This window comes from Eublepharis macularius, chromosome 18 (assembly GCF_028583425.1).
Source record: "Eublepharis macularius isolate TG4126 chromosome 18, MPM_Emac_v1.0, whole genome shotgun sequence".
Taxonomy (NCBI): domain Eukaryota; kingdom Metazoa; phylum Chordata; class Lepidosauria; order Squamata; family Eublepharidae; genus Eublepharis; species Eublepharis macularius.
Window position 1 is genome coordinate 26,292,745 of NC_072807.1, and position 27,321 is coordinate 26,320,065.

A 27,321-nucleotide genomic window follows, 5' to 3' on the forward strand; every position below is an offset into this window, starting at 1 on the left:
CCTTACTTGTACAGACAGGAATGTTTCCTGCTTTCTTCTTTGAACAACTCACAGCAGAGGGGATGGGAAACTGTTTTATAGCTCTTGAAACACATGCACCGTAAGCATGTCAGAGGTAAGGAAACTTCTTTGTAGTTGTGCGTAAATTTGGTTTGATTCTTTGCCTCTACAATCTTTTGCTCTGTGGGATATTTTCAGTTTGGGTTTTTTTTCCTAACTGTAATTGTTTGATGCGTCGTGGACAATAAGGTTGCACGAGGATCTTGGTGCTGGTGTGCTTAGCTTAACTGAGGAATTATTGTATCTGGCTAACGCAGTCCTCTTCCAACCATGTTTACTCAGAAAAATAGCCCCATTGATTTCAAACCAAATTTGCATCCAGGTAAGCGTGCTTCCTTATAAAATGCTGGCCTTCAAGCTGAAATGTACCCTAAAATTACAGATTCCCTGCATCTTGCCCTTAAGTTATGGATAATAAATATTATCAGGCAGAATCGGGCTTCCGATAAATCTATTCCCCGTGGAGGCAGCAGCAACATCTGTAAAACATAATGTACAATGTTTAATTGTACAGATTCTAATGTACATTAATAGCTATAAAATCCATAATTTGTGACTTTAATGTGTTTGGAGTCAAGCACTCTAAACGAATGCATTCTTATTATCATGACATATAAAATGCAAAGGAGACCAGACAAGGTAATTTTTGCTAAGGAAGTTCTTTGGAAATTAGCTTTGGAATGGTGCATGCCTTTTGCACACACCGTTCGCTGCTAGCCGTATCCTAGAAAAGAGGCAGAAACTCTTGGGAGATTCCCGTTAGCGTGTGGTCTTGAAGTTTTGTTGTGATTTTTAAAAATGATGGCTAAAAGTAAGACAAGACTTTTTTTTTTCTTTTGAGTTTTCTTTGCTTTGTAATTTCATCCCATGAAAGCACGATTTCAAGCTGTCAGTCAGTTTCTATGCTATCTTGTGGGCTTAGTTAAAAAAATACAACTAATTTTACTTTGCTGCTCAATTAACAGACCAAGTGCTCTGTTTCTCCTGCCTTCCTTTCTTCTTATCCCTGTTTTTAAAAACCATACCATTGTGTTGTTTTCAAACAAAAAAAAATAGGAGATGGCAAATAGAAGGCTTCTAAAAAGCATGCACAATAACTTCTCCTGTTTAGAAATGTTTCAATGGAGGGAGAAACCTCAGTGTTTTGACAAAAATATGTCTCAGACCAATTAACTTGTGATGTTAGGTTACAGCCAAAGAGAAAAATAAAAGTGTCCCAGTTTTGTAGAACACTGAAACTAGCATATGGAATGAAATGATTAACAGGATTTTAAAATAGCATCCAGTGTTGTTTTTTTGTTTACGTGTGCGTTCGGGAGGGAGCTGATTTGCGTTCAAGTTGTTGTTGAAGCATTTTAGAAATCCTTTCTTTTTTTTTAAAAAAATAATTTTGATCAAGTAGTTTCTTGGCTCCTTGAACCTTGGGAGGCGATTGTTTGTCTTATCTTCTGGTGAGCTAACTCTCTGCTGCTGTGTTGCAAAACCTTAAGGCACGTTGCGCTCCTTTTAGTGTACCGGGAAGCCAGCCACTGAAGTCAGCTTCATTAGTTTCACTGATGGCACATCAGTGCGCGGCTGGTGTTGCTGCTTCCTTCCAGCTAGTCCCCAAGCATGACTGGGGCTGCCTGGGTTTGGATAAGCTTGTAAGGATATGTCAGCCAGATGTGACAAGATTGTCAAGAGGCAGGGAAAGGAGGAGATCTGATATTAATCAGTGCATAGCTTGGAGCCAAACTTTCTCAAATGCAATGTAGTAACATGTTCTTCTCATTTACTGGCTCCTCTTTTGTGGCTAGAGAACTGCCACTGTGCGCCTTTGTCGGTTAAAGGGAATGCCAGTTAATCGCCTTTAATTGTAAAGATGAAGATGGTGGGTGGGGTGGAGAAAATGAGTGTACGTTGCTGTCCATTAACTTTTTGGAAAAAAATTACAGTGCAGGATAACTGCTGTTGACACAAACACTCAGCCAAGAGTGAAAGTTCTGAAAGCTCAGTTGTGTCAAAAGAAAGGGACTGGCAGGACACCCTCCTACGTCCATTGAAGTCAAAGTGCTTATAGAAAGTTGCAACTGTTTAGGATTACCCTGTGGGAGTCCCTTCTTTTCTGTAGCTTTTGGGTCACACAACACAGACTGTGGGAGATACATTAAATGTTTATTCGTTTTAACTTCCCCCCCTTAGAATCACAGGGGGGTCCGTTTGCAGTGCAGGCCAGAAAGCAGAATTTCATCTAAGTCCATTGACTTAGAAGGGTGTAACTCTGCTTAGAAGTGCACTGTTAAATAGCTTCGGACAAATGCTCCCAGGAAAAGGTTTATTATGCCTAGTGTGGTGTCGTGGTTAGTGTGTTGGACTAGAATTTGGGAGACCTGTATTCAGATTCCCACTCTTTGATGAAGCTTTCTGGATGACCTTGGGCCAGTCAACCTAATTCACCTCACAGGATTTGAGAATTAAATGGGAGAGGGGAGAACAATGTATCCCATCCTGAGTTCCTTGGAGGGAAGGAATTAAAATGCATGGACTAAATAAAGAGATATTCTTCTGTGACAAGCCTGAGCCCTGTATTCCAGAAGCCTTCACTCCTCTAAAAGGGAATTCCTCTTGGATTCTCTTTGAGAATTTGCCACTGCCAAATGTGTCATAACTAACACTGTACTTCAGGATTAATTCTGTAACTTTGCTATTTTTTATTATGACATTCTCCCCCCACCCCAACTGTACAGTATTAACACTCTAGGTAATCTTAAGAACCACTCACTCACTGGTGATGTGGTACTAAGTTCCACGGGACTGAAATCAGACAACAGGACTATGAGGAATAACGGATCAGTCTATGCATATCGGTTAGCCACCTTGAATCCCTGGAGAAAAGCAGACTATAAATATTGTAATACCTGCATATAATAAGTGAGAGCTCATTGAAACCTCTAGCTTCAGGGGTAGTATACATTTCTAGATGCTGGAGATATACCATGGGAGATGGCCCAACTTGTGATTTTCCAGAGGCTGGCCACCACTAGAGACAGAATATTAACCTACAGAAAACTTTGTTTGGTCCAGCAAAGGCCCTTCTTACGAGGCTACCACCACTGAGCATAGCGCTGTAAACGACCACTGCATCTCTGTTTAATCATCTTCATGACTATGAGGCTTTTAATCAGTACAGATCTTCATTCTGGTGTTTGTCCACAGCAATGAAAATTTCAGCCAGTACCTGCAGGGACAACGCTTTCTTGGCAGACTTTTTATGAGGTGGTTTGCCATTTCCTTCCCCAGTCATCTACACTTTACCCCCAGGAAACTGGGTACTCATTTTACCGACCTTGGAAGGATGGAAGGCTGAGTCAACCTTGAGCCGCCTCTGAACCCACCTTCCGCCAGGATCGAACTTAGGTTGTAAGCAGAGCTTGGGCTGCAGTACTGCAGCTTACCACTCTGTGCCCCCCCCCTGTGCAATGTCTCCCCTCCATGGGTCAGTAATAACTCGGTGCTTGCACAGAGGACTACCTTTACCTGCAGGGTTAGACCAAGCATGTCCCCCTCAAAAAATCAGAATGTGGATGGCCAGCGTTTATCATTTGTCATTCTCAATCAGTGAATACATTCTCTGGCTGCTTCCTTCCAAGCAGACCCATGGACTTTAGCATTGCTGTAAAAATCTGTGGAGTAAAAATGTCAGGCTGTATGACTTTGACAATATAAAATTAGGAATGACTTATCTGCCATTAGATTTTCTGGTCATATTTCATACATTACAGTGAATTCTGACTTTTGGTGGATGTCGACATTCCCCAGCAAATGTTGTGAATGTCCAAAAAAAAACCCCTAAGAATGAAATTGATCCTGGTTGCAAAAATATGATTCTCAAAATTTGCTAGAGGGGAAATAAATATATTGTGCATTCACAAGAATAATCTGGGGTTGTCAGCTTTTTCAGATAATAATAACTGTGCTTATATACTGCTCTTCTAGACAGGCTAGTGCCCCACTCAGAGCAGTGAACAAAGTCAGCATATTTTATTCCTACAATCCAGCTGGGGAGCTGGGGCTGAGAGGAGTGGCTTACCCAAGGCCACCTGCTTGTCAACAGGCACCAAATCTGAGACATTCGTTCTGACATAGAGCTGGGCAAAATATCACCCTGCAGCAGCTCTCTTACAAGGACCCAACATTCGACAGCACCTCAGTCTTCAAGTAAGCCTTGTGATGTTTTCATATGTGAGGCTTCAATTAGCTTCTAGGTCACCCCCTCTACTTATGTTAACAGTTGATCATTTATAATGCAGAAAACGCAGGGGAGGGGCATTTGTTATGCAAATGAACGTTTCTAGCCATAGTAAGTTTTATACATTTGCATTCAGCCTAAAGACAGCTTTAATCCATCCGACCTATGAAAACACCCTCAGTGGTTTCAGCTGATTTTTGTCAGATGGCAGCCTGGCATTCAAGCTTAAATTTTCGCACAAGCATATCATTCCCTCTGTTTCCAAAGTTAGGGCTGGATTCATTGTAGCCAGGCCAGGCCAGGCTAGACATTTGCTTGGCTTCAAGGCCTGAGGAAGGGCCCACTGCCCTGTGATGCCAGCTAGGAGACGTCTCAACCAGGGCAAGAACAACCTAAGGTTTATTTATTTTTTGGTTTGTACCTCTGTGTATCCTTCCAGAGTTCCAAAGATAAAGGTGCTTCATGGAGAAGGCTTCACAATTCTGAAGATAGCGCTCATCTTCATTGCCTCTGATGTCCTTATAATAATGTGCATTTGAGTGACTCTTTGGCTTGACATATGACTGACCACAAATTGACAAATAAACCTGCAGGATGACTAAGGGCCAAACTACAAGTGATACCTGACATTAGTTAGACACTTGTCAGCTTCCCTTAAGTTTGATGGGAAATGTAGGCGTCCTGGTCTTGCAGCTTGGCTCTCTGACTGCTGTCCAATGGACTTTTCAACTGTCACGTGTCCAACATTCCACCAAGCTGCCCACATTTCCCATCAAAACTTGAGGGAAGCTGACAAGTATCCAACTAGTGTCAGGCGTCACTTGTAGTTTGGCCCTAAGTTTCCTTTGAGTTTTCAGGGGCAGGATCAAGAGACCTCTCTTTCTAATTATTCCCATGTTCTCTCAGGGCCAAGCTACAAGTGACGAAGGACACTTGAACGGCAAGTGAACAGACTCATGTGTATTCCTCCCTGTTCACTTGCACTCCACTTGATTACTACATGTAGCTTGGCTCACAGAGATGCTAGGTGAGATGTTGGGGGGAAGATCCAGAGGTAGTTTTGATACAAGCAGTTCCCCAGCCCAGTACGCCCTCTGATTTTAATTCTTCGTAACTAGCTCACGGTTAGCTTGCCCAAGACTAGAACTTTATACATTTTCATTTCCCTTGCACTTCCAATGGGCACAAATATAATGTCTCTGCTAATCCATAATTAAACGTTATCTGGTTGGTTACAAATACTAGTCTTCTCTGCCTTGAGGGTCCTAATTGGGTGGAAAGGCAGGGTATAAATATTTTAAATAAAAAAATAAATAACATTAAAAAGCAAACAATTTCCAAAAGGGTTCACCAGTTGTAAAGACTTTTCTCCTCCCAAAAGTAGCTAGTGCTTATTAAGGAATCCTAACTGTCCACTTGAAAACCAACATGACATTTCTCCGGGAAAGATAATTATTTTTTAACAAACCTCCTCCAGAAAATATTTTTGTCCTTTTAAAAATTGTGTAATTGCCTTTGGTGGTATGAAATTGCGAAAAACATTGTGCAAGTTCTGTAGATAATATCTGGTGTATATATCCCACGTGGTTGTGTTTAAAATTTATAGAGTAGCATGTTACAGCTGTCTGGTCAGACTATCTCAGATTAGGATTTTCTTTTCTCTGTTTTTTTAAAGGGGAAAATATAATTTAAAATAATTAAATTGATTCAATGGCTTATCAGGGAAATATGCAGGTGAAGACAGTATTTGGTGCTTAAGAGAAATATGGAGAGTTTCCAAGCACAGAAGGACTTGCTCATTCACTTCATTAGTACAAAGCTGCCTATTACATTGAAGTGAATGGGAAATCTCTCTGTTTAAAGGCAAGCAAACATGAAAATTGGGATCCGAATGGTCCTCTTTCGTATTTTGCGCATGTATATGAGTAATTTTGTAATCCAGACATATTTGTAATGATGTCATTGTTAAAAAAACAAACATCAACAGTGAAATCCTAGACAGAGTTACTCCAGTCTATAAGCTTAGACTGGAGTAACTCTGTTTAGGATTTCACTGTAAGTATACAAGCACTAGGAAATTACCCTTCTATTACATTATTTCAAGTCTTAACTTTTGCTGCATAAATGTAGTAGTAAAGTATTGAAACCCTAAGTTACTAGTTACTACTAGTACTTCTAATTTGTAGTGCTGCATATTTGCACCTTTTTGCATTTTTCACATTTTAGAAGAGCTGACTTCACAACTTCGCTATAAGGTGTGGAGTGTAGTAATAGTAACAGTAATATATGATAGCAAATTCTTTATCTTTCACAAATTGTTCTAATTCAATATAGCACCTATAGTATAAAACTTAAACCACACACCCTGTTGTACAACACCCTGTTTTAATCTGGTATGGAAAAACAGCTGCCATGTTCATCCCAAGGAATATACCATCATGGAATCTTCTGTTGGTCAAACATATATTGCTAAAAGGAATGTGTGTCTGTGTGCAAGCTTGTGTGTGTATGCTACAATTTAAGGAACAATTTACAATTTAAGGCTTAAAAAGATGGTGTTTGTTTCCCCAGAAATTATCATTCTATCGTATTTTGTGTATCGCCTTTTGCTAGATTTAAAGTTCTGCCACACATCATCCACCTTAGACATTTGCAAGTGTTAGAGAAGTTTCCTAACACATTTCTTTTCATTTCACACCACGGTTTTTGAAATTTTGCACCCAGCTTCTATGTTTATCCCCCCCCCACACACACAGACACACAAAAGATCAATGCTTGGGCTCAAATGTGCTGTGAGGTGTTTTGTGTGTGTTTGCTTGCTTGCTTGCTTGGTTGCTTAGGATATCCAACTGGCAGTTAACCAAGGAGCACCACAGATCTGTTACCAGACCGAGTTCAGCATGAATCTCCTGGAGTGGGGGGAGAGAGAGATTGGAAATTGCATTGTAACAAGAGAGTGTTCAGCAGGGAAGGGTATCTTGTGAATTGGGCAGATAGTGGGAGAAGAGATCTCAAAACCTGAAAAGAACCAATATTTTATAGTAATCTAATGAAAGATTCTAAATGTCTGATGGCACCCAAAAGTTAGACTCTAGGGTTTTTTTTTAAAAAAATCCTGTTTACATCCCAGCCAGTACCAAGCTCTGCAGTTAGCACAAGCTGTAAATCATTCTCTTTCAGTCATGTACACAGTTGAGAATGTAGATGTTCTAATGACCTAAGCTGCTCTCAGTAAAGAATTTCTACCTTAATCCAGAAGTTGATAGTCCCTGATAGCAGTCTGTTTTCCACTACACACACACACACACACACACACACAAATCTGGAGCTCTCTTCTTGGTAGGCTTGACTCCAGAACCAAATCTACCTTTTGGTAAACAACTTTTGGAAAGTCTGCAGGAAAATATAAAAATAATAGGGAGGTTTTGTCCCTCCCACAGGTTCTATTACAGAAAGAAAACTCCAAGTGGTAAGTGGTCGTACTTGGGGACATATTTTATTACTGTGCAGATGACATTATCTTAAATTGACAAGGTAGAGAGCTACCCTTCTGTGCATGCTGCCACAAAAAATGCCCCCAAGGTAGAATTTTTGCTCACTGGCAAACATCTATAGAATTCCAAGGCTTGTTTTATGTCCCAGACACTTTTCTGTTCACAGAAAGAAAAGTGCTAAGTGGCTGTACTTTGTATACACTGTTTAATAATGAAGAGGTTACAATATATAAAAGAATAAAGTTACTGAATATTTATTTCTATGCATTCTACCAAAAAAGGGCAACCAGGGAGGAATCCCCTCCGTTATTTCCAAAAGGCATGTTAAATTCCAATCTACCTTTGTTTAAATTAAGTTGCCCAGAACAACACTTGAAGTTGGCCTGTGCGGAAGAAGTAGCTACTATCAAGTGCTTAGATTCATGCTTAGAAGTTGTCTGTTTCTTTATTTATACATGTTTATGCCACACTTCATCCAAGAAACTCAAGAGTGGAGTATAAGACTCTCCTTCCCCAACTTTATCCCTACAACGATCCTGTGAGGTAGGGCATACTGCTCTCCTCTGAAGAATATTTGTTGGTAGGGTCTAGCCAACCCAGGCCATTTTCAAACTCACGACACAACGGCATCTTCATAGTGCGATTTCCCGTCATGATCCTGTTTAATGGCACGATTTCTGACATCGTCACGCCATTAAACGAGATCATGACAGGAAATCACACTCTGAAGATGCCATTGTGTTGTGAGTTTTGCGTGATTTTCCAGAGGGTTTACAAGCATGTGAAAACAGCCTCAGTATCATACACTCCTTATGTATTACCGGTAGGCCCTATCTTCTAGCATCTGATCTGCCCCTGGTAGAACAGGGGTGGGGGGATGATAGATGTTAGGGTTGTCTTTGTAAAATTTTGTGAATACAGCATTGCACCAGAGTTCGAGTTCCAGTTAAATATCTGAGTGGGGTGGATGGGGGAAAAGGATGCATCTTGACTCCTGTGTATATGCATTTTAAGCCACCTGGATACCAAATGGCAGTGTCCCAACCTCCCCTTAAAACTCCACACATACATCAGTACCTGTACAGGAATTTCCCAAGCTACAGTTGGCAACACTAGAATGAAGCTGCACCAGTTGGCCCTGCCCTCAAAGATTTGAACATGAAGACAACTATCTGTGGGTACAGACACTGACTTTGTATGTGTGGTTAAGGAACTCCTTTTACAGAATTCCTGATTGCATATACAACGTGCTTTGGACTTCCTTGTGGAATGTGTCTGTGGACATCCAGGTGGTAAGTCCAGCAAGCATGATTATTCTCCCTCTTGGCACGCATAGAATGTCTGTGCTTTGAACAATTTAACAGGTCTATGGTGTCAGGAGTGGTCATAAATTTCTGGCAGTTATATCAGAAGCACTTGGCTCACACTGAGTACTGAATAGCCACCACAGTTTTTTTTAAAAAAAAAACTGCACAAAATGACTGCACCGATTATCCCACAATAGAAATATGTACATACACACACACACATGTTTATAGTGGGAAAACTTGCTGAAAGCTAGATGAATCAATTTCACCTTTTCAGATCAGCCTCAGGCATGTAAAAAGCCTTTTCAAGGTGCTTTTTTTCCTGTGTCGTCCAAGAAGAGGCCTTACAACATTCTCACAACAAATTAAAGATGCTCCTACTCCAAAAAAGTTTATTTATTTATTTTATTTGTATACAGAAAAGTTATGGCCCTATCTATGTTGTATCACAACCTGCTCCCCCCCCCCCCAATATGTTGTGTTTAAGAACATCCACTCAGGGATAGCCCTCCAACAAGGGATGAGGCACTAGGCTAGGCTGGGGTGGGGGAATGCAATTGATTTTTTCCTGCATGGAAAAGCAAGAAACCCCACCAATAAAGAAGAGCATCCAGACAACATTTTGCCCAATCTGTGCATAACTCATCTACCCTTTACTTCAGGGAAAATATAAACATTTTCTCTGAAATAAACGGGAAATTGTGGGGTGGCTATGGACAGAGCATCTACTGGGATGCTGCCCTACAAACACCAAGGGGTTGGGAGGCAGAACGAAGTTAAGCTCCATTTTGAGAATGGCAGTGCTAATCTCTGACACCCCCTTCCCCATACACTGCATTTGAAGTATTCCTCAATTAAAAGATCACCAAGGTTGCACAGACTGCCCTGCAGCTTGCCAATCATTCTCAGCCCTAGAATACTGAACCATAGTGGAGGGTTGGACAGATTCTAGAGCGCATGTGCATTTTATGCAGAGATAAACTAAGGCCCAACAGGTCTGGCTGTAGCCCTCTGTAAACCAAGTATGCAGCACTCTAGAACATGTGACAGAAGTCTTTATACCATGCCGAGATTCCAAATGTTTGAAGATTCTTAGGCAGCCAAGTCACCCCTGCAATGCAAAGGCCAGGAAATCACTGTTCTAATCCCTTTCCCTTCCCCATAACCAATTAAGCTTGAATGAGTGGCAATTTTGTCTTCAGGTTTATTTTTATTGCTGCTACAACATCTTTGTTTTTATAACCTTGCTAAACTATCTGAGCCAAAAGGCAGGATATAAACGTTTTAAATAACCAATAAACTAATCCTGGAATTCGTATATGTTAACATATTTGAAAAATGTTTTTTGTTTGTTTGCATTGTTTGCCCACTTTTGAGGACTAACATTTTTCTTCCAGTGGCAATGTTTTGTTGTTCCAGCCAAACTGTGAATCGTTTAGAAATTTCTTCGTAACAGTTAATGAACTCCTTGGTTACTTGTTTTAGCCATACTGAATGAACCACAAAAAACTAGGGGTTGGAAGTGCCCTTCCATTCATGAGAGATGATTTCTCTGGGAAAAGGAGGTTTCCTACAGGCCTAAGTCAGCATTCGCCCTCCTTGTTTCTGCTCCTGTGCGTTGTTAGAAAGAAAGACTGGTATTTCATCATTTTGTTTTTCATTCCCTATTATAGTGACACATGAGAACCAAAAGAGGCTCAAACGTGGGTGTGATTTACATCTGTACCTGCCAATTAAAAGTTGAACCCTGATGATTAATCAACTCACCTTTTAGTTGATTAATCTACTTATTTTGAAATTATTAAAACCTGTGTAGATCGTTGGTTGCTTTTATTGGGGCATCAGTCTTGCTCCTAACGTGGACAGCAGGTTGCTGAGCAGCTTTTCATTGGAGTCTAACAAAATTCTTCCCTCACTCCGTGCTGCCACTGTGTAAGCCATTGCAATGCTATACCACTCCATTCAACTTCCAAGGGCCTAGCATTCTCCCAGGATTACAACCAATCTCCAGACTAAAGAGATCAGTTCTCCTGGAGAAACTATAGATTCTAGGTGAAATGCCTCCCCAAAGAGGCATCACCACCACCAAATCTCCAGGAATTTCCCAGGCCAGAGTTGGCAACCCTAAACAGCCGTGCAATTTAGCTCAAGGAGAGATGAACCATCATCTCCCCTCTGGGTCCCACATACAGCCTAGTTGTGCCTCTGCAGAATTAAGTTTCAAAGGGCTGAGAGAGGTGAAAAGAAGGCATCCGATGTAAGAACTGAGAAATGAATTGCTGTAATGTTTTCTCAGAGTTTCTCTACATGATACATCTGACGTGTGAAGAACATGTGTAGGGAGATGCAATGTTAGCCAGGAAGGGTAATTTTAAAAGACAGAGCTGGTGACAGGGCAAAGGCTTTGCTATACACTGGAGCTGGCCAAGGGGCTGTGAAATGTCAAAAGGGAAACTTCATCTCATTTAACTTCTCCAGGTCCAAGCCTGGCTCTGGAAGACAGCTCAGGCCCATTTCCATTCCTTGCTGCCCTCTAGTTGTGATCCCACACAGTTTTAGACTGGAGAGGTGAAACTGACAAGAGCCTTTGGGGAAGTGAAAATGAAATGAACAAACTCTCTGAGGAGCAATCTCCACCAGCTCTGTCTTTTAAAACTACACTTCCCAGCTAACATTGTGCCTCCCTACTCTTGACAAACATGTGCCAAGTCATCTCGTGTAGAGAGAGAGATGTTTCATTGTGATATCATGGCCAGTGATGTGCAAATGCTCTTCTGGAGAGGTGAAACTGACAGAGCCTTCAGGGAGGTGAAGATGAAATTAACAAACTCTCTGAGGAGCGATCTCCACCAGCTCTGTCTTTTTAAACTACGTTTCCTAGCTAACATTGTTTCTCCCTACACTTGGTGAACACACACCGAGGCATCTCATGTAGAGAGACTCTCAGACTATATACTAAAAGAAAATGGGGTAGGAAAAGCTCATTGGAGAAAATTGGTGAGGAAAGAAGGGAAAATCCCATGAAATAAGTACAAATTATTTATTATAATGTCAGATAGTATCTCAACCTATCTGATTTTTTTCAAATCTTTCCCAGGTTTTCTTTCCCCTCTTTGGCAGAACTGTTCAAGAATCCCTTCTGTGAACTCTTTCTTTATTTATGGAATTATGATCTAACTACCATCTTAAGGGTTTGCAAGCAGTTCACTCTGTGAAAATGACAGTTATATTTATATGCGTGGTGAGGTAATATAATTGAACTGCTGTTGTATCTGACATCTTATGAAGTCAGGGAGGCCTCAGCTCAAAGCAACATGCTTACCCTCCCATGAATCTTTATAAAGGAAATTTATTCCTTTCTAGAGCTCTATTAAAGTATGCCAACTGCTAAACGAATCTCCTGTCAACATAAAAGCAAAGTGATTCTCACAGCCTGATTCTCGATATGTTGTTGGATGCTTTAAATTCACAGAGAGCTCGCAGTTTTTCTCAAGAACATAGCTTTCATTCATGTAGGTTTTTTAAAAAAAGAAATTCATCATCTTCAACTTTTTAAGGCCCACCTCCAAACCTTTGGTTTTGCAAAATATGCCCCCCTCTCTCTCTTCTTCTATCTCCGGGGGTGCCTAGAGGTAAAAGAGGATAGGCCACCGTGTGTTGTAGTGCTTAGAGTGTCACACCAGGGCCAGCAAGTACCAGATTCAAATCCCCACACAGCCATGAAACTCTCTTGGGTGACCTTAGGCTAGTCACATTTGCTCTCTATCAACCTCCAACACAAGGTTGTTGAGGGGCCAAAATGGAGGAGTGGAGAACCATATACTGTCTCCTGAACTCCTTAAAGGACAGGCGGGGTTTTAAAAAATAATGTGACAGGTGGATGAGTAGATAATGATTATTTAGTATTTACATAATGCTTCAGAGTCTTCAGAGCTCTTCCTGTACATTATCTTGAGCTAAGTCTTGCCACAACCCTGGAAAATAGGTCAGTATTATTAACTCCCTCATGGCAGATGGGAGCATTGAGGTTATGAAGGAGGCTTGCCTGAGGCGGGGAGTATGGCTGTGGTGTGACCTGAACCCTAGAAATCCTGGTTTATTGCTGACTCGGGGGGGGGGGGGCTAAACAAACATGATACTGTTTACAAGTCCACCCTGTTATGCCAATAAAGGTATTCGATTCGATTCAATTCAATTCAAAGTCCACCCTTGGGTCTAGTTAAAATAGGCCTATATCAGGAGGTTTCTGTTTCGAGCTCTCCTGGATTTTTGAAACTTAATTCTCAGGGGCCTGATTCAGGTCAGAGCTATGATTTATCAGGAGAGAGGGCTTAAGTCAGCCCACATGACCATTTTCCTACAGTTGCCAACCTTTGGGGGGGGGGGCGGAATGTAGATCTCCCAGAATTACAGCTGATCTCAAGACTACAGAGTTCAATTCCCCAGGAGAAAATGGCAGCTTGGAGGGTGGACTCTATGGCATTATACCCTGCTGAGGTCCTTCCCCAGGCCCCACCCCCATATCTCCAGGAATGTCCCAATCCAGATTTGGCAATCCTACATTTTCCCAATCCAAAACAGTCCCAGAGACCCATTTTCGCCCCTTGGGAAATGTAGTGTTATGTTGAATTTTATTGTATGTATACCTGCCATGTAGCATGAATGGGAGTTGATTTTAATTTTTTTTTAATTATTTTCCCTTTTATGTTGTCGGCCACCTTGAACCCATCTTTGAAGAAGCAGAATATAAATGTTTTAAATAAATAAGACCTTCACGTAAACACTGTGCAAAATGCATACAAGGCCTCAAAATGAACAGCAAAAAGCAGAGAACTGGAAAAAGTTGACCCCCCCTTCCCCCCACACCAAATTAATAAACAAACTTAAAAAGAAATGAGAGAACATTTGCTTATCCCTATATATCAAAAGCTTATAATATAGCCAATGGCCGAAATAAATTCAGTAGGTAAACAGATTTGCCTACCTTGAAATAATGTGCCGGGAGGAGGGGGAGAATTACTTTCAGAGGAAATATAATCATTTATTAAATACTAGAATCGATAGGTGGACCAATCAATTTCTGAAAGTTTCCCCCGTGTTTGTTTGTTTATTTACAATATTTAATATCTCATTCTCCTTGTTAAAAACACCCAAGACAGCTAAATGTATTATAGAAGTTATTAACTTTGTTTCATTTCTCAGCTATGACGACAAGTAGATTTAAATAAATACTAAACAAAAAGAAATAAAAACGGATTTCGGCAGGTGCACTCACACCAAATGAAATTCTCTCTTCTACATAACGGTCAAAGGTTACAAGGAGCCTGTTTTCGTTTCCTTCTCCGATGTCAATGTCCCTTACCCCAATAAGGACATATGAAAAACCCCACTGAATCGGACTCAAGATCCTGATTTTCATTGCTGCCCGCTAGTTGTGTCTAGGAATGGACTGGGGGGTCAAACTAGAGCTGGGACAAACCAAGCTAAGTGGCTCTTGTGGTGCCACAAGCCAGCACTGCAGGGGTCACGCATTTCAGCACTGCAAACAATGGGTATTAGCTCTCCTGTGGCTTCCTTCTTTAAACTGGCAGCAGGGCAGGAAAAGACAACTGATGAACTGCTACCAATTATGATGGCTGATGATCTGTCTGAGCCAAGAGGCTTCTGAGACTCTGGTAGAGTTGCTAAAGCTTGGTTATGTTTAGAGATGGGCACAAATTGAAATATGAACCAAAGCTCGGCATGAACTGGACCAGTCTGTGGTTCTCGAACTGGCGGTTTTTCAGAGTCCATTTCTGATGAACTGCCACGAACTTTAGGCCAGTTCATTTGGTTCGTTTTTCGGTTCATCACTGCAGACAGCCTGACGCCAATCAATCAGTTTCCTAGGCAATGGAGGGATGGGTTTTCTGCAGATCTTCTGCTGACCTTGAATTAATGTTTTCACGAACCAAACCAACTGATTTGTAAACCAGGGCAAGTTTGTGAAAGTTCATTGTTTGTGGAATGCGATGAACCACGAACCGCACTGTTCGTTTTTTCCCCAGTTTGTGCCCATCTCTAGTTATGTTTGCTGCTGGCCTCCAGTGGGCCAGGCAGCGGCCCACTGGGAAATTTCTCTGTAAGTTAAACAGCCAATTTGCCTCTGGTTGTATCTAGGAAGCTAACAAGGAATGAAAGCAACAGCCTCTCCCACAACAACTGGTATTCAGAGGTACCCTGCCTCTAAATATGGAAGTTTCACATACCCATTGCTGTAATAGCTGTCAGTTGTCAATAGGCCTATCCTCCACGAGTCTGCCTAGTCCCCTTTTAAAAGGTGAAATCCAGTTGCAGAGATTGAACACACATGGACCTCTTGATCTTAATGATTAGCCAGAACACGTGACGTCTTTTTGAATGCACTAATTATTCCTGGTATCAAAATAGATCGGAATTTTGTAAATGCCGTTTTCTGATCCTTAGGCACAATCCAGGCAAAGCTTTAAAAGTTATTTTTAATTTCAGTGGGGCACTGAGGGATGGGTTGCATTGCAATTAGTAGGGCTTCAAGGTGTTTAATATGGGCTTGATCATGCTTTTAATTTGGTGGGTAGGGGCATTACCAAATTTAGTTGTACAGAGTTTCTGTTTGAAAATCCCCATTTCTGACATATATAGGAATTTTTTTTAACAAATGATCATTCACTTCTATTTGATCTGGGTTTCATTTTGGCTGGATTGTTCATATGCATAATAATTATTTTTTTTAAAAAAATCTTTATACATATCTACCATGTTTTATGTATGTATGTTGGTTTTATTATGACCCTCATATTGCTAAATATGTTTTATCTTTCAGGCTATCCGGTGCACTCTGGTAAACTGTAGTTGTCAACATTTTAAACCTGGGAAAATAAACCAGCGACAATGTGACCAGTGTCGACATGGATGGGTAGCACATGGTAATAAAGCTCAAGCCACAAAGACACACAAAGCCACTTACCTAACCACAAACTAACACTGTAAACTAAGCAATGGTTAGATCAATGTCTATGTACAGTCTGCAATGTATTAACAGAGCTAAATGCAACATTGCTGATGGTGTTCATAGATCCACAGAAGAGCAGCTTCAAACACATTTTCATCTGCATCTTTTATAGTATTACTAGTAATTCAATTTATAATATTTTTCACATTTTAAAATACTGGCATTGATCCCTTCTTTTGCAGAAATAAGGGAGGATATTGGCTAATTCCCACCTCCGGCTGCAGACTTCTGGCTCCCCTTATGGCATCCCCTGCCCCCCATAATCAGCATTTGGGGGGGTCAGGCATTTGGGTCTGCAGAGGGAGGGGGAGGAAACCACTGCTGTTGAAACAACTATTAACACTGCTTTTAAAAAATCTACATTTCATGGTTATAATACATCTGACAACATTCTCTAATACCTCAATGGCTTTGTTTTATCTTTTTTTTTAAAAAAAAAGTTTCACCCCCAATGTAATATAACTTGGCAGTCAAGGGTTTTTTTTAAATCTTCTTTTCAGCTTTAAGCAAACTAAGGATCCCCAATCTATACCCAACAACCCAAGTAGAAATAGTCCAATCCAATGTGGTCTTCGATATCAGCAGCCTCATGTTGTATGGAACCCAAGCCATCCCTGTCCGTCTCAAAATACTCTTAGATCGGCTTTTCAGCGTCCTGAAGCAAGAAGAAGTAGTTCAAATTCTTCATGCACTGGACTGGACACTTCAAGACTACATACGTGGATATGTATTACAGGTAAGTCCTAAGTGATACTAAGTGAGTTAACAGTCTCTTCTGCAATTTCCCTTGCTCTTCATTCTCCTTCACCTACTTTTCCATTGGGTTTCCATTTCCCAGTACAATGTCTATCTTACATCCTCCTTCAGCAAACTTCTCTATGGGCTCCTTGCCTAGCAAAACTATTCCTGTCTCTATGTTTTGTGTGAAATTTCAGTCCCAGCTAAATGGACAACTTCCCCTTCCCTCATGGAAGCTATGCGGCGAATATTCTGACTCTACTATATCTTAGGACACTGAAATGTTTGTGAACATTCTATAATATCCCAGCACATCAAACAGTATCAGAGGCTTTGCTACCATGAGTGCAATGAAATATAGATATTCATAATATTTTTACTGGTTTGGATGATGTCATATTGAACTTTGCAGGAATCAGTGCTGTTACACAAAGGCAGAACTTAGCTCTGTATGTTTATTCAAATGCCCATCTTTGCTGTTCAGTCTGCATTCTCATTTTAATGTAAAGTAATGTTATGATTTATGTTATGACACAAATAAATATTTAATGGTACTTGATAATTTTGCTTTTTAGTGTTAGGATTAAAAAATATGGACTCAATTACCTTGAACCTTTTTTACATGAAAAATTGATGATGATACGTTCTTCATCATCTTAGAAAACTCTTGCATGCACTGTGAAAACCCTCAGTAGGCCATCAAATACATGTTCTGTGATAAAATATTTATCATAGTTATTGGGAAAAGTTAGGCATGGCTGGAGTTTGAAAGAACTCCAACACTCTAGTGTAATTACAGCTGTGCTCTGTGAACACTGGCGAAGAATCGATACAGGTTCATTTGTTCTCTGATCTTAGTTGCTTGGAAGATTATTAAACTTGCAGTGAAAGAATACTTGACTTAAATGTGGAACTAAATCTCCTTCTGATTGCTCCATCTCTTTGCTTCAAACATACATTTTGTTTCACCGATGCACGTCTTAATTTTTATGGGGCAATCGCCAAACACAGATTCTTATAATGAGTTCATGCTGTGTTTGGAGGAGCTAATATATTTGTGTGCTAGACAGCGTTTCCCATTCCATCTGAGCAGCCCAAAGTGATAAATGCAAATTAAGGTTGTGACTTTGCAAGCTTGTATGTCAAATGTAGTCCTTTCCCACACCCCTCTAAAGCAGGACACAGGGTAACTAACTACATCTCTACCCACTTTTGTCCTTTCCTTTCCCCTTACCTGCTGTGACCAGCAGGGTGCCCTATGTGTTGCAGATGAGGGGAAAAGAGATGAATGATGTGATTGCAAAGAGAATTTTGCCACTGCCTCATTTCCCCACTTTTGTAGGAAATTTAAAGATTGCAAAGTCCAGATTGCAGATAGAGACATTGAGATGGAAATATAGACATCCACAATACTTTATTAGGTGCTCGTATGAGTTAGACTTCAGCACATTATTTCTTTTCATATGCTGTGAGTGTGTTTTTCCTTCTCATCTTTTTAAAGGATGCTTCAGGAAAGGTGCTGGACCACTGGAGTATCATGACAAGTGAAGAAGAGCTGGCGACTTTGCAGCAGTTTCTTCGTTTTGGTGAAACCAAGTCCATTGTGGAGCTGATGGCAATTCAGGAGAAAGAAGGGCAATCCATCGTAATCCCCCCAGTGGCAGCCAACATGGATATTAGGGCATTTATAGAAAGCTGCAATCAGAGGAGTCCAAACCTTACCTCTTCCATGGACAAAATAAACCCTGTTAACATCCATCACTTTGAAAGTGTTGTAAATAATATGGCTTTCATGCTGCCTTTTCAGTTTTTCAGTCCCATGCCGCCACCACTGATAGGCTCATTGCCAGAAAGGCTTTTGATCGAACAAGTTCAGGACCAGAGCAGTGGACTTAAACAAGATGTTCATGTGCCATTCTCTGAAAGCAGCTTCCTAACTTCCAGTTCTTCATTTCAAGCCAAAAAGGAAAAGGCCGTGAACAGCCCTGATATCATTTCGAATCCGGAGGATAGTATTATGACAAGTGAGTCCAGTTCCCGAGACACAGTTGCAAAGGTTGAAATGAGCCAGGAATCTCCAGACAGCAAGATGAAATCTGCTGACAAAAATGGAACCGGCACAAGGAAAGGGCGTGTATATTGCACAGCGTGTGAGAAGACATTTTATGATAAGGGGACTCTCAAGATCCACTATAATGCTGTCCATCTGAAAATCAAACACAAATGTACAATTGAAGGTTGCAACATGGTGTTTAGCTCCCTGAGGAGTCGCAACCGTCACAGTGCCAATCCTAACCCGAGACTTCACATGCCAATGAACAGAAACAACCGAGATAAAGACTTGAGAAATGGACTAACCATTGCTGGACTGGAAGACAACAAACGGACAGACTTTACCATTTTACCTCCAGATTCTAGATCCATCTCCAGCTATGCTAGCTCCTGTACTGATTCGAAGGTACACCCGAGTTTTCACGGTACAGGACAAAATGGCATTCTTTTTCCAAACTTGAAGACAGTCCAACCAGTTCTTCCATTCTATCGCAGTCCAGTCACACCGGCTGAACTGGCAAACACACCAGGTACGCTTCCTTCTCTACCACTGGTTTCCTCCTCAATACCTGAACCGTTGAATTCTAATGAGTCAGCCTTCGATTCATTACCCAAGAAGAAATCTCGGAAATCTAGCATGCCTATCAAGATAGAGAAAGAAGCCATTGAAACAACTAGTACAACCAACGAAGTTGCCAGCTCAGAAGATGACTTGCCTCCGCAGGCGGTAAGTGTTGGGCATGTTGAAATATGCGAGTCTAGGATAGAAACAGATATGGATCACCCAGTGGAAAAGCAATCCCATCCAGGTAACTCATGGAAATCCATTTCTGAGGTTGGAGAGCCAAAATATTTCGAATCTATCAAGCCAAATGAACCATGCAACAACATGGACAGATCGTACCACCCTGAAAAAGAGAAGCCAGAACAAAGCCAAGTGTTAAAAATGGTTTCTCGTCAAAGGGTATATGAAGATCCCAGCCAACACAATGATGTGATCAAAGCAGTGACTGAATCACAGGCCTATTTTAAAGAGCAGTGGAATTACAGGATTCCTATAAATGACTGCACTGGATTGCAACACCAATTGCTGATTGGGGAGGGATTCAACACATTGGCCAAGCGGGGTGTTGCCATTTCTGATTTTGAAGACATTAAAGCTATGGATCATGTCAGTCAACACGCGTTAGGGATTCAGAAGGAAGACAATCGCTTCCATTGTGACATCTGTCAGAAGACTTTTAAAAACCCATACAGTGTAAAAATGCATTTTAAAAATGTACACCTGAAAGAAATGCATATTTGCACGGTGGAGGGTTGTAATGCTGCTTTTCCTTCTCGTAGAAGTCGAGACAGGTAAGAAAACAGTGAACGGAATTGTTTATGGTTTTTTTTAAAAAAAATCGCCTAGAGGAGCCTGAATTGAAATGCAAATATGTTTTGAAGAATGCTGCAACATATTTTTCTATGTATTTTTTCTCTGGCATGCTCCATACCTTATCAGAACACTGCTATAATGAAAAAGCATCGAACAAAACCTAGCTTTCTCTAAAACACCAAAACACTTAAATGTTGCTCTGAAAATTTCATTGCTGGATGACTATGTTGATTGAAAGAAGAAAAAATGAAAAGGAGGCATAGTCTTATATTTAATATGTATTTTCATATATTTTAAGATACTTTAATACAAAATATGCAGCAGCAAATGAATATGTATATATACTTGGTAAAGCAAATATTCCATTAAGTTTGTAAGGTAGGCAAATGCCTTGCTCGAGGACACCACTAGTGCAGCTGACCAGATGCTGATATTGCAGCTTCTAGTTCAACAGTTATCAGATAATACAAAGGGGACAATACATAGACCCCTACAAAGCTCAGAGTCTGTCTTGTTCCTAGCTTGAGCAATTTATTGCTCAAGTGAAGATCAAGCTACTTTCTGACTGTCTGTACCCCATCCGTTTTGCTTTGCCTCCAGACCCCCATGGAGGATGTCGCATCACAACGTTTTCTTGGCAGACTTTTTACAGGGTGGTTTGCCATTGCCTTCTCCAGTCATCTACACTTTACCCCCAGGAAACTGGGTACTCATTTTACCGACCTCAGAAGGATGAAAAGCTGAGTCAACCTTGAGCTGGCTATCTGAACCCGGCTTCTGCCAGGATTGAACTCAGGTCATGACATGAGAGAGCTTGTGCTGCAGTACTGCAACTTACCACTCTGCACCACGGGGCTCCTCTGAGAACATTACAAGAGTAAAAAGGGATTAAGATAAAATCAGTAAGATACATATATGCCTAACTGGATCATCTAGGTCTGTACCGGCCACTTTGAGTGACACTGGTGCTACAGGGTCTCAGGCATAGAAATGTCTTTCCCAGGGCTTTTTTTCTGGGAAAAGAGGTGGTGGAACTCAGTGGGTTGCCCTTGGAGAAAATGGTCACATGGCTGGTGGCCCCGCCCCCTGATCTCCAGACAGAGGGGAGTTTAGATTGCTCTCCGTGCCATAGTGTGGAGGGTGATCTAAACGCCCCTCTGTCTGGAGATCAGGGGGCGGGGCCACCAGCCATGTGACCATTTTCAAGAGGTTCTGGAACTCTGTTTCACCACGTTCCCCGTGAAAAAAGCCCTGGTCTTTCCCCACACCCACTAACTTAAGTCCTTTAATGGAAGATTGCGCCTGGAATCTTCCGCATAGAAAACATGTGCTGTGCCTCTGAGTCATTGCCCTTCTCCCCACTAAAAATTGGGATGAAGAAAAGGAACCAGTAGGATCGCTGAGGCCCCATCAGATCATACCTGTGATACCATTAATATGATACGGCATCCACAGAAATAACTGGGGGGCGGGAGGAGTCTTTTAATGATACTGATTATTGACCTGAACGTAGTTTTTACACCATTTAGGATTTTGGATAAGTGCCCTTCCTTGTTCTCCTCATGGACACATGTTAATAACATGTGATATATCCCCCTACAACCCGAACCACACAATTTTATGGACTTTTAGAGAGAGAGAGAGAGAGAGAGAGAGAGAGAGAGAGAGAGAGAGAGAGATGGCCATCTGACAGCAATGCTGCTTCTGCAAACCTAGGCAGATGAGACGGGCAGCAGGAAGGGTTACATCAGTGCTTAGTTCTCGTGGCCCCTTCTTACATGCCCAGCGTAATACCGATCGCCACTTTGGGATCAAGAAGCAATTTTCCCCAGGCCAGTTTGGCTAGGGATCCTGATGGTGTTTTGCTATCTTCTGGGCATGGATCAGGGGTCACTGGGGGTATAGGGGTGGAAGTAGTTGTGAATTTCCTGCATTGTGCAGAGGGGTGGACTTATTTAATATCCTGCCTAGGAACTGTATGTTACTAACAGATTATCCAGTCGGAAAAGTTACGATTCCTCGATCAAAACTTTTTGATCCAACTAAAAAAATATCCCTAATCGGCACATTTTTTTAAAAAATGTAATGCCTGTCATTATAAAAATTGCTCTTGGTCTGTCACCTTAAGAGGCTTTCTCCCCAACGGGAGAGAGAAAAAGGAAATCTTCTTCTAAGATGGTTCTTAGTGTAGATGAAACCAAATAAATGTTTTTCTATAGAACAGTTTTTTCTCATATGCATATTTAATCAGTTGATTAAATAATGGACTGTAATCATGAGTTTTAGTCCATTGATTAAGAATGCTGTCGCCTGATAAGAGAAACCTTAGCTGATTAATAGTATCAACTAAGATTGCTTTAATAATAATATCAACTAAGATTGCTTTAACTGAGCAATGGCACTCTTAACGCTGTTGACAATTCAGTTATTTGCCAATGAACATTGGTTCCCAGCTGATCTTCTTTCTCATTTCCCTAGACACAGCTCTAACCTAAATCTTCACCATAAGCTTTTGACCAAAGATCCCTTGGAAATCAAGAACAACCATTTCAACGCAGCATACCTCTTGAAGGACATGGCCAAAGAGGTTTGTCCAGATGACTCTTTGAAAGGTCCCATAGGACAACAGACTTCTGTCATATTTCAAGGCTTGAACAGGACGGGTAGCATCGTTTTCCCACTGACCAAGACTGGAGAGTCCTATCCCGAGAGCTACAGGTATGACCCAGAGAACGATGGCGGTGTCCTGGATTTAAGCACTACGTCTAGCATCAAATCAGAGAGCAGCATACATTCCTCTTGGGATTCTGATGTCAACGACGAAGGCCTCGGCCCTTTGGAAGACAGTGATGAAAGCAGCGAAAGCACAAGTTTGGCACCGAATGAAGAGGTTTATCAGGATGATACTCTAACGGACAAGTCTAACTCAAACTTTTCAAATATACCTTCCAGTTTGTCAATCACCTGTCATCTATGCCAAAAAAGTTACAGTAATAAAGGAACCTTCAGGGCCCATTACAAAACTGTGCATCTCCGACAGCTACACAAATGCAAAGTCCCCGGGTGCAACACGATGTTTTCATCCGTTCGCAGCCGAAACAGGCACAGCCAGAACCCTAATCTACACAAGAGCTTGATCGGATCAACAAACAGCCCCAAGTAACGTCTCACTGATCTGTATGTGACGTGTGTTCTATCTTAATCATTTCAGCTTTAAAAAAAAATGTGTTAGAATAAGATACGTTTGCTTTGCTTTGCTTTAACGTGGAACCCACTGAAAACACGGGACAACATTCTGCTTCTGTTTACATAGGCTATTCTTCACTGACCACAAACAGCAACAATTCCACCGCCCCCTCCCTCAAAAGAAGGACACCAGTGTGTGGGTTTTATACCCAAACACAGATACTTGCTCAGAAAGAACAAAGGAATATTGGGATGCAGATGGTGAAATGACACACTAAATGGTGTTCTTCATGCTTTCCAACACATCAGTGAAGATGCTTTTCTGACATTTTGTTTACATGTTAAATGGGAGGAGGATCAATCCAGTAAAAACTTCTGGATGTTATCAACTAGTTGAGCTGGGTTTTTGAGCGCTGTCATTTCACTTGAGATCACAGCACAAAGGTGGAACCACATGTTACAAGAAATACAAATCTGCCGTTGAAAGTGGCATCCCTGTGTTCTCCCTCCCTCCCTCCCTCTCCATAAAGTGTAGTAAAAAGTTACCTTGTTGAGTGTTTTCCATCCCTGCTTCAGGCAGCCAATGATGGGAACGGTGGCTGGAGAACTTGACACAGGGATGCAGTTTTCAGCGGCAGCCACAAGTTCCTCATAATATATAAGGCTGACTTAACAGTATTAAATAAATGTGGTGTTTTCAGATTAATTTATTGTTTAATGCCAAAAGCCAAAATACAGATTTAGAAACATGTAGCACATGATCTTGGAGCTCCTGACTTGATTCCTTGATGGCGGTAGAAATTTTACTTGAAATATTGTAGGGATTTCTTCATTATTTTTTGTATTTGGAAAAGGCCGAGCCCCATTTCTAACCAGTCATGTAAACGTCTTGTCTAAAAGAATAATGTTGCCGGCTTCAAGACGGATCTGTGAACTGCAGGATGCCAGAAGCCACTCGGCAGTTCATGGATCTGTCTCGGAACTTGCTTCTGAGCTTTAAAACGTATTAACAGGAATAGTCTGAAAATAATAGATTACATTCCTTTTTTTTAAAAAAAAAAGTGTCTCCATCTTCTTGGGAAGCCTCTAAAAGGTAGCAGTAAGTTTAGACTAATGAATCATACCATGCTCCCAAAGATTTTTGAACCACAGGACATACATGTGGGAGATGTTCAATATACAGCATATATTTTATTGCACTTTTTGATTGCTACATTTAAAAATACAACGTTTTGGGGGAAAAAACCATTATTCAGCATTTTTCAACACTTTACAGGACCTGGCAGATATGACTATATCGAGATGTATTGTTTTTGTTATTGAAGTTGTTATCGTACAGGGGAGATGCTGGTCTTTATGACACTAAGAAGGGTCATCCATTCGCTTTGTTGAACACACTGTTTTATATTAGAACATTGCTTGGTATAAATATAACAATACTGTTCAATATTCTTGTCACTGTACGTACCAGTATTCTACATTATGTTCTATGCACTTAAAGAGATTGGTCTTACGTTGTATTTAAAAACACTTTTATAATATTTAATTTCCAGCCACAACCATGGCTGTATTTGTGTAAGTGGTGTGCCAGTGTCTTCGATGAAAAATATTTTTTTTAAATAGCTGCAACAAAACCAATTTTTTTTTAAATTGACTAAACGTTTTGATTGTTTCTCATCAGATTTTGATTGTTTATGGTACCCAAGCATGATGCTTAACGCACATATTGTAAATATGATGCCAAATGTTTAGAGTGATTTGTGCTTTCTATGACTGTTTCTAGATTTTGGGGGAGGGGAGGGTTGCTGAATTTTCACTTTGATAACCTTTGTTTTGTTTTGTAACTGTATAACAGTAGATAGGAAATTTGGACTTGGCAGGTAGTGTGAATATGAAAAGCTAGCCGCATGGTTCATTCTTTCATTTATTCTAGATTAACACTGCAATGTTTGTAACCAAATTTTGTATCATGAGGCAGATTGGAATAATTTGAACGTGCAATGCTGTTATGTGAAGTGGTTGTTGATGACAACCTTTGATGTGCTGGAATTTGAGTTGAGATCAACCTGACTTGGTTTCTAACACACGTTAAACCAGTTATCTGATTTACAACAGATTTTGATTTACCGCTGATTCACAACAGAAGGTTCTACCATATGTTGAAATCAGCAGGCAGCCCGTAATTCTGAACTCCACTCCCCACACACAGACCTCACGGACTAGCTAGTTGTCTGAACACAGAGAAGAACCATTTGAACACCCAGCAGCCACAGGGTAAAGGAGATGTGTTAATTCTTAATCTGGATTCCACCATGTCAAAGTGGACATCCTCCAACTTTCTGGGTCAGGTTGAGAAAGACTTAGGGCTGCCAGAACCCACTGAATCTTTATATCTCACTGGGAGAGTTGATTGCTAATACCAGTAAGACTGAGTGCTGGAGCCTTTCTAGTAGTCTCTGTATTTACTCAAGATATTAATGGGGAGAGCAGATGGGCCAAGCCATGGAGAGAGACAAGAGGGACAAAAGAAGAGTTGTGACTGTCACTTTTTATAGTTTGTGGTTTCCCTTTCTTTACGCCCTATAGAGGTCGTTTTTAAACATAAAGAGAACCCAGATCTGTGTGTCTGCAAACTCCAAATCCTTTTGTACAAGGATAGAAAGTTATAATATCTGGGGAAGGCATGCCTATCAAAGCCCTTTAGCATGGCGTAAACAAGGAGTGGTTTGGAGGAGAGGGTGTGATTGATATGGAGAAGATCTCTAAGCAGAAATGAGCGTGTAGGCTGGCCCCAGCACAAGCTACCATAACTGGCTTGGAGATTTGGGAGGGGGAGTGTTCCCAATCTTAAAAATTTAAGTGTAACTTGTAATACACCAGGTAGGATTCTCACAGCTCATCTACCATGTATGACAGTCCACTGGGGGCTCAATAAACATGTTTGCCAGCTGCCCAGACTACAAAAGCAGGGACAAGAACTATGTATGGCTCATGGGCAAAAGTCAGCTTGACGGCTCACACAAGCTGTGTGGGTGGACAACTCTTTGAGCAGTGATTCAGTTCTTGCTGCATCCCTGGGAATCCATGACTCCGTCTCAACTGTCATAGGGGTCTTGGGCATTGGTCCAAAAAAGATCGGGGGAGTGCATGAAAAATGGCATTTTGCAGAACTGAAAATGCTTGGGCCACGGTGTAAAAATCCAGTGTCAAAGTGATGATGAGATGGTTGCTTGGAACACATTTTGTGTTTGGAGCTGTTTTGTGGGAGAAACCGTTCTGCATTTGTGGCTGAATCATGCCATTTTACTTTTCATGTCAGAACTCTGATCTGGCTGTCGTTTTGGAATTAAGGATTGCTGGGACAATCAAATGCCTAATCATTGGTTGGTTAACGGAAGTAGGTTCAGAGTTTTTGTTCAATTATCCTTGCGTCATCCTATTTAATTCAGTGCGACCAGGCCCGCTAAGAACATCTTTTCCATTTATTTCAAGGGTTTTTTTGTATAAATGTGCTTGCTTAATCTTTAAAGGTTTGCTTTTTTTTAAAAAAATGAAAGAAACGTGTGCTGTAAACACAAGCTGTATTGCCCAGTTCTTTTGTTTTTCACTATTCCCCCCAAAGTAATACTGTTTTGTATTTCTTCAGAATTTTCTATGTGTTAATAAAAATATGTCATAATATCTTTGAGCTGATCCAAGGCGAACTCCATTCAGAAACAGAATTAGTGGTGAGATGCTGTTGGTAGAGGAAGAACTGCTTTATACTGGATCAAAGGTCCATCTAATTCAGCATTCTGCAGCAAGGGTGAGCTGACCAGATGTGGGCTTCCAAAAACAAGCTGAGAATG

The 27,321-nt window shown here is 41.0% G+C and overlaps 1 protein-coding gene across 1 annotated transcript; it reads left to right on the plus strand.

The window, feature by feature from the left end:
* BNC1 (basonuclin 1) lies at window positions 1-27,159 on the plus strand. The gene is made up of 5 exons (XM_055003036.1): window positions 1-115; window positions 15,931-16,033; window positions 16,620-16,855; window positions 18,359-20,265; window positions 22,766-27,159. The coding sequence occupies exons 1-5, from the start codon at window positions 107-109 to the stop codon at window positions 23,448-23,450; spliced, it is 2,940 nt and encodes a 979-aa protein (XP_054859011.1). The 5' UTR covers window positions 1-106; the 3' UTR covers window positions 23,451-27,159.
* The last annotated feature ends 162 nt before the right edge of the window (window positions 27,160-27,321 follow it).